This window comes from Theobroma cacao, chromosome 8 (genome assembly GCF_053813885.1).
Source record: "Theobroma cacao isolate CCN51 chromosome 8, ASM5381388v1, whole genome shotgun sequence".
Taxonomy (NCBI): domain Eukaryota; kingdom Viridiplantae; phylum Streptophyta; class Magnoliopsida; order Malvales; family Malvaceae; genus Theobroma; species Theobroma cacao.
Genome location: NC_142646.1, coordinates 8,952,091 through 8,963,844, shown reverse-complemented (window position 1 = coordinate 8,963,844; position 11,754 = coordinate 8,952,091). Strand labels below are relative to the sequence as shown.

General features: G+C 35.2%; 1 protein-coding gene across 2 annotated transcripts; it reads right to left on the bottom strand.

Annotated features, from left to right (window-relative positions):
- Nucleotides 1-929: 929 nt before the first annotated feature.
- PIN6 (Auxin efflux carrier family protein) lies at nucleotides 930-7,586 on the bottom strand. Of its 2 annotated transcripts, none has more exons than XM_088809058.1 (7): nucleotides 7,012-7,586; nucleotides 5,745-6,367; nucleotides 4,401-4,602; nucleotides 3,945-4,030; nucleotides 3,537-3,694; nucleotides 3,319-3,395; nucleotides 930-1,589 (listed from the first exon to the last, which is right to left on the bottom strand). In XM_088809058.1, exons 1-7 carry the CDS (start codon nucleotides 7,440-7,442, stop codon nucleotides 1,574-1,576), a joined length of 1,593 nt encoding a protein of 530 aa, XP_088665184.1. In that variant the 5' UTR covers nucleotides 7,443-7,586; the 3' UTR covers nucleotides 930-1,573. The 2 variants fall into 2 exon arrangements, with proteins under 2 accessions (XP_088665184.1, XP_007019383.3); XM_007019321.3 differs by lacking the exon at nucleotides 930-1,589 and adding an exon at nucleotides 2,538-3,152 and having other exon boundaries at nucleotides 7,012-7,569.
- Between the last annotated feature and the right edge of the window lie 4,168 nt (nucleotides 7,587-11,754).

The following is an 11,754-nucleotide window of genomic DNA, read 5'->3' as shown; positions in this document are numbered from 1 at the left end:
TCACAGGTTATTTTGCTCATAGACAATAAATTAAAAAACAAACCAAGTACTCCAAGAACTTGTTTCAAAGTTAAATTTTACCCAAGATTCACTCGACCCAAGGCACGTACTGGTACAATATCACCATTCGAAATTTGATTTGATGGTATTTTAGGATTTTTAACCATATCTGATAGGCTGTTGACTTAATAAGTACTATGGTCTGTGGCCCCAATATCAATTACCCATGAGTTATCCCTATTTTCAAGAGAATTACCAAAAAAATTAGCATTGGAAACCATATTTGCTATTGGCCCAGTAACAAAATTGGGTTGATTAAACTACAGGCTCAAAAGGCTTATTAGTTGTTGCACTTGGGCTTGGGTTAGCCCATGAATGGGTGAAGGAGTTACCGACCCGTCAATATGAGCCAAATTCGGCTCTGTCGTAGTTACAAAGGCAAGGGTTTTTGCCCTAACGCCTTCGACCGAAGTTTTCACCATTCAATCGTCACGCGATTAGCCTTGTTTTCCTTTGGGCTTCAATCTTCATTGCTAATCCGATGGGTAACCCACGATTTTTGAGTATGACCCGTTTTATCATAATAGAAGCATCGGGAGCGTGACCCTTCTCCCTCGGGTTGTCAATCGTTGCATCGATCAATCCATTCGTCAATGCCATTTCATCTTATTCCACTGACAGTTTGGTTCTTGGTCATTAAGGTTGCTACTTCCGGCATCTCAACTTGAGTTGTTGCAATGGCACCTTGCTTTTCTTCTTGTGCCACAATCGCATAGGCACTCCCGATGCATGGCAGAGGTTCAATGTTGAGAATTTGAGAATGCACGGTCCTATAGTTGTCATCCATCAAAAAGTTGAATAGCTTATCTTCCTTGTGCATTTTTTGCATTTTTTTGGCTACACTACAATTACACTTTTCACAACTACAAACTAATAAAGGTTGAAATATTTGAATTTCACTCCATAACGATTTTAATTTTTTGTAATAAGTACAAATTGAAACAGTTTCTTGTTGCAACAGTGCAATTGCTCATTTGAGTTCATAAACTTTAAGAGCAATTCCTTGTGTAAACCTTTCTTTAAGGTCAGTCCATACCTCACTGGCAGTTTCTGCATGTACGGCTTCTCCTTGTAGTTCTTTGGAAACAAAGTTGATTAACCAAGACAGCACCATTGCATTACACTACACCCAATCTTGAAATTCAGGAGAATTGACTTCTGGTATTGGGATTGACCCATCCACGAACCCTAGTTCATTCTTGGATTGGAGCGCATTCAGAAAATTACGTCTCCAAGTGAAATAGTTATCCTGATTTCACTTAAGGGATGTGTGACAAAAATTAGACTAGGATGATCAAAGGAGTGCATATAGTAGGGTGATTGGTATCAACTATAGTGTTGTTCGGTGCATTCCCAATTGTAGTCAATACCAAACTTTCATTACTCTTGTCTGCTCCTTCCTCACTCTTATTAGCCATTAAAATACAGCTTAGGTTGTTTGCAACCTCTGCTCTGATCCCATGAAGAATTTGAATATTCTTGCTTGAATCCTTATTGATGAAGCATGTGGTGCTTAAATACAGGTTGTACTGTTAATACAAAAGGAAAGGAAATATTTACCATGAATTCTTGCCCAAAATAAAGCCTAAAGTAAGGTATTAGTTATACCACAAACTAAGGGATTAGAAATTAGTCAATGGATATAGCCTAATTAGTCAATGATTATAGCATACAATCAAGGAGGATAAGAACATGGAGTCAAATTCTTTCATTAACTAGTATCTTAAAAACCAAAAAATTATCCCATGAAAACTGGCTTAGTTTTGTAAAATAGAAAAAGCACACATAAAAAAAAAGAAATTGGAAAAGTTAAAGGTTGAGTACGAAATTTACCAAAACCAAGGGAGGCCAAATAAGAAAGAGAAAGAAAACTTGAAAGGAAACTGAGGGGGCACACTACAATTTTGGGAAAACCAGGGGCTCCATCCCTGCGTAGGACGATTAATGTAGATGAAAAACAATAAAATTGGAAATGATAAGCATGGTGTCTTTTTGGATTGATCATCTGTTCAGAAGTTTGGCTAGTTTTAGGGACCTCCTAATTATTTTTTCTTTATAGGAACTGCAGTATCTTCCCCAAGGTTAAAACAATTGTTGCTTAAATATTTATATTTTTCAGGGATGGAGGATGTTGATATCTGTGACTGAGAGATTTCGTGGTCGGATCATTTATGATACAAATAAAAGTCCAATTCACGGGCTGATCGATACATAATATGCAAACCAAATTATTATGGTTTCAGACTTTGGTCAGAAGAATCCCCCATTCTTTACTTTCAACGCTTTGGATGATGGAGTTTTTGGGTGCCCATCCAATCCAAATGCCTCCTCACTTTTGGGATATGGGCAAACAAAGGAACAAGCAATGCTTCCCCTCTTGTTTGCAAGCTTCAATTTTGGTCTTTAATTTGTTTCATACATGACATGTTTCGAAAAAGAAGAAAGAAACAACTGCTACATGGTAGTGACTATAGTGATTATAGCTCCAAACATTAAAATGATAGTGAAAAAACAAAAAGTAGGGAACTGATATGATTTTGCCTTTTTCTTCTTTCGCTTTTCCTTCCTTTTTCTTGAGTCAAACACGCTTGGTTGCAGCATCTTTTTACCCACCCCCAACAAGAAAAATATAGTCTCCTACCTTAATCATAAGTCATGATAATAATCATTTTTCCTTTCGGCTACCACTACTCTATGTACTAGGGGCAACAATTCCAGGGCATGTAAAAACCTAATATATCAAGATCCTGTAACATTCTAAGATGACCCTATTGTTTTCCCTTTGGAGATTCCTCATAATTTTTCAGTTCAATCTCCTTTTTGACTCTAGACCATTTTATAAGGATATATAGAAAATAACTTTGATCTGGCTAATGACATTTTCTATCAGGGGCTAGAACCAGAGCATATATAACGCACCCGGCAGCTTATGCTTTATGGGTACATCACACTCTTGGTCACAAGCTACTAGGCACATGATGCTTTGGATTCTCCATTTTCTTTATTGAGAGTGTTCTTCCTTTCTTCATATGCCTAAAAGTATGTAATACACTAGTGTTACAGGCAATGACACCAACATGCCAAAGATAACCCTGCAAGAATATAAGTGCACAATGTGTTGTTAATCATGTCATGTCAACATCCTATGCGCAAAAAACAGAAACATAGCAGATTGAAAGGTCTTTGAGAAATGAGACATCAAAGAATACCAACAAAAAAAAAATTAACCGATGCGGACTACTTGTGATTTTAACTCACCCTGTACTCAATATGTCAGGATGCAACCCGTATTCCCTGGCAAAAACGAACGGTACAATCCCTTGGGGAAGTGCAGCCTGAGATTAAGTTTCAACTAATGATTTAATCAAAGCCTAATAAATAACCATAACATGTAATAACACAAATCCAATCTGGTTGGATTATATATATATATATATATATATATATATATATTCAGGATTATAGACTTGCAGTACCTGTACTATGGCAGCATGAAGCTTTGGTCCTCTCAATCCCATAGCAATCGATGCGGTGGACATTATTACAGGACCACTAAGGAAACGGATCACCATCCCCATTGTTGCTCTTTTTGTGCCACAAGCAATAATCCTTGGCTGAAGTGCCATGAATAACCCTGCAGTATCAGTCTGATTATCATCTGGGATATTTTTGGATGGAAATTTCTAAATTTTGCAAAGATGAAAGTACAATTGTGGTCCAAAAAGTCATGTGCGAGTAACACGAGAGACATTAATGCTGCAATGTTTAGTAGTAGTATTTGTAATAATTAAAGATCATCCAGGGAATCCATGTGTGTGTAGCTTTCTATATACATGATTTTACACCAAAAGCAGGTGAGTGAAAAGAAGAAAAGCGAAGCGTACCTAAACTGAACATTGCCATCCCAAGGCCTGCATCCGAAATTATTTTTATTGAGTATTTCACCAAACTTGGCATCCCTACATTCCACCTGCACAATCAATGAGATTAAATTAAAGTTTTTAGCTGCCTTGAAGTCCTGGAACAACTTATTTAGCTTAGATCAACAAGGACTTCATTATGTTTTTTTATTTTTTTCCAATAAAACTAAATCCTCTGTGCTTTATTTTAGTACCTACTCAACAAAGACAGAAAGAGGGAAGTAGGAGGATGACAAGGTTGAGCGATTTGAACCCCAAATTCTAACCCTTTATTGAAGGGGCAGAATCCACTAAATGAAAACTGACTTTTTTTAATAGAAAAGACTAAGTTTCTAAGTTAAACATGGGCCAAGAAATCAATGTCTCAAAATGGGTTACTTAGGAAATATGTGGATGGCCAAGGTCCTATAATAAACTCACTTGAAGGAGATGAGAGACCAAAGAAGGCCTAAGATACTTGAGTAGGTATTTGGATTGCGAGAGAGCTTCCTTCCGACCACAATTAGTATGAGTCTTAGCATGACCAAGGCATTTGGCATTTCTTGTTTGCTCACTGCTTCCTTCCCATCTGCAACCTCTGCTACTGTTATTTTGGTGTTGTCTCGAAAGCTAATTTCCTTCTCTACAAAATATTAATTCATGAAAACCCAACATCAGTGATTCTAATTAATTTTGTTTTAACATATACGCATATAAAATAAACCATTAATTAACTTAAAATTGTCAAAAAAAAAAACTCCTATACACAATAACAAATTGCTCATTAACAAACAGTCAACCTCTAAATTATGCAAGATAAATCACAATAAGAGAAATGGGTTGACCATGCTATGGTGTAAGATTACTATTGCATTATTGTATTGATTCGTCATAATATCAACTAGAAAATCATGCTGTCCTCCCTCTTATCATTACACACGTGCTGCAAGGTAATGATGATATCTATCAAGTAAGGATCTGACTTAAACAAAAAGTTATGGATTAAAATTTAAGATTATTCTAATTACATTTCTTCTTTTTGAGCATAGTGCTGGGTGGGGTACAACTTGTCTTATAGACACTACAATTTTTTAAGAACATCCTTGCCATTAATTAAAGTTTAAATCCTTCAATTAATGGAAATAGCAAATTTTTCATAAGATCTAAAGGAATGTTTATGGACATCTTTAAAATGCAGGACACTGCCATATTGAAGAGATTATTAGTCTCCATGGGAATGGACTCACTCTGCCACCAAAAATTTCCCCTTTATTTTTAACTGTCAGTGCATCATAATGGTTAGTTAATTTAGTTATATGAGAATCAACCCCAAACCCAAACATTTAACAAAAAAAAAGAAAAAAAAAAAACAGAAAGAATCTGACAGACACGTTCCTCAACATTTTTTAGAGTTTTATAATAAGAGACAAAACGTACATGCATTCCTGTAAAATCTGCTTTTCTCTTTGATGGGTTACCTATTCTTGAAATCTTATTTTTTATATAAAAAAAAAACTATCTAGCCTTATGATATTTTAAAAATTAATCAAAATTAAGTTCTTTTGACAAAATCATGAAATATAATATAAATATAAATATAAAATTTTAAGATTAAGATTTTAAAAAAAAGACATTATTTTAGAGCATAAAAAAATTTATACAAAAAAAAAATAGACGGAGGAAGAAGTATCTAAATTTACGTTTTTAAATTAAAATAGGAAACAAAATAATAGCAAGATAAAGATTAACAACCAAAGACCATCTTAAGTTTTCGCATGCACTTACCACCAACGTCTTTGAATCCCTGCCTGTTATCACTCCCACCACCACCACCTTGACACTCCCAAACCATTTTCATCGCAGGAACCACCGGAGACTGCTGCCTGGAAACTTTCCCACCCGCCACTGGAGACCTCATCCATATTGGTGTATTCCCCGTCGTCGTCGTCGTCGTAATCACATCCATCTCATTAAAATTCGAAGCCCTCGGCGTCGGCTGCAAGGAGTAAGCATCCGACGAAGCGTACCCCGACAAACGCGGGCTAACGGCACGGTAACCGAACCCCAAATCGCCGTTACAGAAAACAATTTCGTTATTATTTGGTCCGCCCGGCGTATTAACGGAAAAGATTTCGGCGTTGGAGAGGTTGGATGCTCTAGGGGTGAGGCATATGGAGGATGATAGAGCTGAGTCCGGGGCTGATGACGTGGACCGCCTAATGCGGACACGGATACGGCCGTTGATGTCGGTCTCGGATTCTGTACGGAGAGGATCACGGCCGTCCAATGAGATGACGTCGTTGTCGAGCTCGAATTTGGAAATGGTGGCAGCAGTGGGGCCGGGGAATTGGATTTTGATTAAGAGAGTTGCTGCTCTGTATTCGAAGAGGAAGAGCAACAGAGTGTACCTGCACTGAAACGACGCCGTAAGGTGCTTCCTGTTTTGTGAATTAATTTTGATTATATCCAATATAAGGTTTATTTTATTTTTTGCTGTTCTTGCTATCTTCGGCAGTCCTTGTGCATAGAAAACCTCTTCCTAGTTTTCTACGGTCAACTTTTATCTAATTGTAAAAATAAATATTTTTTTTATTTTAAGATAATGGTAAATAATCCAAAATTTGAAGAGAGAAATTGAAAATAATAATAATAATAATAATATTACATGTAAATGTGTAGTACAATTTTATAGGAAAGAAACTATGTGCCTTATTTGAATACTATTTAGATTATTACAGTTTGACTTTTTATCATTTTCCTTTAAAATAAATCATTGATGTTGAACTATGGAACAAATTAAGCTACCTTTGAAGGGAGGCTTTAATGCATGTATTTTCTGTGTGTTTCTTTGTTGAACCTTTTCAGCTTTATTTCCACTAAAGGTGTAGCGGTAGAGACAAAAAGACTACAGCTAACTAAGCATTACCAACGTGCAACATGATAGCTACAGACCTTTTTGTCTTTTAAAAAGAAAAATGAGAAGAAATATAGTAAATGAAGGAGGAAGAAAACATCAGTAATAAATTAAGATGATGAAGATTGCAATATATACCATATGATGCATTGAAGAACAACGAGTTGCACCATGAGGCTTTGAGTGAAATCTCCATACATAGCATTAAGCAAAGGGATGCCCATGACAAGAGTGTTGGGCAAAGTAGCAACAGAGAAGAGGGTGATGAGCCAATCCAGGGATCCTCCGGGGAAGAAGATAGCCCAACCTGAGAGCAAGACAAGGACCAAGACCTTGGACAGAGTATCAGCCAGGATGAACTTGGTGTCCATTTGGTAAGGGTTGTTCTGAGCTATGAAATGGAAAGACAAGACCGGCACAGCGAAAACGGCCACGAATCTGTTGATCCCAGAGCATTGCTCTGGGCTGAATATCCGCCACCATTTCACTGACCCGTACGCGACCAACATTGCGAAATACAATGGAACCATTGCACACATCACCTTGTAAAAATCACCTGCTGTTATCATCTTTTCTCTCTTTTTGAGTTTTTTTGTTTTTTCTTTTATGGGGGAGTAGTTTTCATGGAGGTGAAAATTGACATGGCCAGAGGGTGATTATATAAAGGATTTATGGACCATTTTGGCCCTCGAAAAGTTGCTAATTTACTTTGAGAATGGGAGGGCACTATAGTCAGCGGGAATTACGGTTGGTAAGCTAATGATTAGCTTTTTAGTAGTGGTTCACATAGATAGATAGATAGAAATATATAAATTCGGATGTATGGGTTTAATGACACTGGTACATATCGTTTGCTAATTACTTTTTCATTTTCAACGTGGCAATTCTGGAGATTCTTCTACTGCTGCTCATCTCGATGTTTGGGGGTTATTATGGTAATTGCCATTTGCTATTTCCAGTCGTGCTTGATTTTGCTATATGCAGTGTTGACTGTTTGCCAATACGAGCCACAATCATGGAGTGCACTTGGAAAAATAAGGGTAACCTTCCCATGATATTGCCATCTTATTTGAACACTGTGCTCATCACTCCCACACTTACTAGGTTTGTTGGGAATGTTAATCATTATATTCAAATTACTAAATTTTCGGATTCATATTACTTTGAAAAGCTTGGCAAATAGACATGAAAAAAGAAGCCCTTTAAATTTAAAATTCTATACAATGACCATAAAGTGCTTTAAAGTTAAACAACCCTTTAGCTCCGTTTATAAAATTAAAATAACTTTGAAAATGATGTACAGAATAACAAGATTCTTTTAATCTAAATGATAATTGCATCTTAGGAGTAAAAAAACAAATAACAAAATTTATTTTCTCATGTTTTTAAAAAGAAGGGGAATGTAATCTGCTAATTAATCAGCAATAAAATTTCAATTTTTTTACTATTTATAAAAGATAAAAAAGTAAAAAGCAAAAACCATTAACCACACAAAGCTTTGAATGGAGATGTAACATTCAAGTCAAGTGACATGATACAATGGACAAGGAAAAGAGAGTGAAACACGAGGCTTTTCATGGTCTTTTTGTACGTATATGGTACAGTGCAAATTATTCAGGAATTCACAGAGGGGTTTGGTGATGGATCAATGAGGGGGATCACAAGATTGGCTGGGGGCCTGCCGGCATGGACCATCCAGCATGATTCAGACCCAACAGCCTTCTTCAAAGCTGATCATTCTGCCTTTAATAATATGTCAAAGAAATCGGAAACCTGCATGTTAGGGTGTTTTCTTTTCTTTTTCTTTTTTATATTTTGGCCAGTGGAACATGTTTGATCCATGTTAAAGTACTAGGAATTCAATATGATACCCCTGGGGCCTAGGCCCTAGCCCTAGCTAGGAGCCCTTCTTCAATATATAGTCTTATATATGGAATTGGAGACACCATCCAACTCAATGCTAACCTAGTGGAACCTTTCATTGTCTTCGTAAATTGAAGCAAAATAAGAATCGATCCTTAAACATTAATTTTCACAAACTGAAACAAGTTCTATCACTCACTAATTACAATTATGCATCACTGACAGTTTAACTATTATATTTATCTTGTGAGTTTGTTTTAAAATTGAGACCGTAATTGCATTTTTTTTAATATAGTATATATATTCAGTGATGTTGTAACTTGCACTCATAACTTTATTAATTATTAAAAAATTTATTTACTCATTAAAGATTCTCAAACTTTTAAATTTATTCACATATAATTAATTCACTATAATATAATGAGATCAATAATATAATTAAGTAGTATTATGGCACCACCTTCTCCAACTTTATTTAGAAAAAAATAAAAATGCAATTGGTCAGTGTGAATTCTTCTTTTTTTTTTTTTGTTTTGTTTAATTGAAACTAATCCCGTACCCTAGGGAAAAGGGCCCCCCACCCTCCATGCATGGGTTGCAATCAAAGAATCAGAAGCTATCGTTGGTGATGGCAATACTAGCAGATATAGAATTTAAAAGGCGACCAAGACCCTCACTGCTTCAAGCATGAATGCTTCCCGCTCTTGCTTTTTGAGGTTTAGGCTTAGCGACATTGATGAAATGGAGATAGGTAACTTTGCTGCCTTCCAAATCTAAATTCCATTAGGCATACTGTATTAGAAAATTCAGCAGGAACACAGAGAAGTAGACAATTATTATATGTAGGATTTAATTTTAAAGAAGAAAGCTTATGGAGAGTAAATTTTGCATTTGACGTTGTGTTTTTATTTTTTTTATGTATTATATATCTTCAAGACGAACCCTCAAATTTTAATGGTTATTGTATCTGGTTAAAAACCAAAAGTATTAAATGAAGGTTAAAAAAAAAAAAGTAGGGGAACAAATTAAGATGTGGGGTTTGATCATTGAAGGGTAAGAAGATCAAACGATTCAAGTTTCAAGTTAAAGCATGAAGCTGACAGGGCCTCATCACATATGTAAAGTTTGCCATTAAAAATTGAAAAAGGTCATATATTATATTTGCCCTATTGCTAATTGTCTTAATTAGCTCTCTGTAGGGCTGTACTTTGCTTTGTGGTGCCCGGAAAGGGTCGGAATCGAGAGGCCACCTTCAATTCTGGAGAGTGCCGCCTGGCCTGCCTAAGCCAAAACATTACGGCTTATCTTTGCTATAACTAGCATTATGAGCCATGTGAGATCATTGAGAATCTAGAAAGAAGCTTTCAGATATAGGGGCAATGATCTCTCAAGGGTTTCAACACTTTGGGGCTTTTGAATAAAGTTGAAAGAAAAAGTTGACTTGGATCCAACCTGCAGCAAAGCGAAGGGCCTTTCACTCTATATAAGAGCAGTCGAGTACTGGGAAGAAACAGCTTTGCCTAACCTTTTCTTTTCAATTCCCATAAAGATTGTTGTTTGGTTTCCATAAAGCTTTCGTGCTTTTCAGTAATGTTAAATTTTTCTTTGTATGAATCCATCTCATCATTCATCAACAAGAGCGGACCGTTTCAAGGGCCTGTGCCAATTGGGATCCCCAAAAGCCGACTCATCTTTCATACTCTTTTCTTCCTAATTATTTTTGCAAACAAAACCTCACGGTTTCAAATAATTGAAAGTCATAAATTAGTATAGAAATTAGATCCAAATTTTATGTTCTCAAACCCTTTTCTTTATTTTTTCAAGGTTTCTTTTATTCTTTCTGTATATGTAATACGTACAAATAACAGTGTTTACCTATTTAACTATCTATACTTGGTTTTTTGCCTATAGAATATTCGATAGTAAATAATGTTAAAAAAAAGAATTAAGTGTTTATAATTCATTGAAAGATTGTCAAGGTGCCACTAATTTGTATTTTAAATATAATATACAATATTTAGTATATTTGCGATTATGGTGTTAGAATTTTTGGTTTTTATTTCCATAGGGTACTTATCTCGATCAATGCTTCAACCATGAGTTTTCTTTTATCTTTTAATAAATGTGTCAATAAATGCCTGAATTAGGAATTAAATAGGGCTGGAAGATATCAAAATGACTAGATGCATTCATAGACCAAGTTTTGTTTACGAGGTGATCACATATTACTTGAAAAAAAATTATATTTACTATCAAATAATTTTGAATATATATATATATATTTAAGAATGTATTTATGAAAAAATTAATAAAACATATGAACAAAATTATTAAGTAACATAAAATTGATTTGAATCTTGTCATTGAGTACAGATTGTGTCATTTTTATTCAAATTGTTTTTTTTATTATCCTTTTATTTTAATTGGTAGTGGGAGAGCTTTTCGTTTTTTCTTTGGATCGAGTGGTAGTATAGGAGACTTAAGTTTGAAGATAGAAGATATTATGGTCATGATTTCAGCATGCAAACAAACATTTAATAAATAAGAAAAGATTTTGTTTTGTTAGTGGGCTACATGCCTGCCTTTGATTAGCTAAGCTTTGGGTAATCTAAGACTCGATTTTAAGACCTTTTCTCAATAGTCATTGCCATCCACCGCCAGACTTAAGAATTGACAATAAAATCTATAACTAATGGTTTCCATTTTTAATTAATGTAATAATAATTATAATAATAAAAAAAAACAGCTGTTGAAAGCCACGAAAACACAAACAAATAACTAGGTATTCGAATCTTGAGAGACATAAGCATAGCCTCATGCTTGTGAAAATGACCAGCACAAGAGGAGGATATATAAATTATATGTTTGCCATTGTCCATTGACTTTGAGCTGAATTTTTATTTATTTATACTACTACCTTTCAAATTGTAGTTACCCTTTGTGTATGTCTATTACTTATGACAAGTTTCTGTTGTCAACCTTGGCTTAGGCCTTGGCGTTATTTGGCTAATCATTATA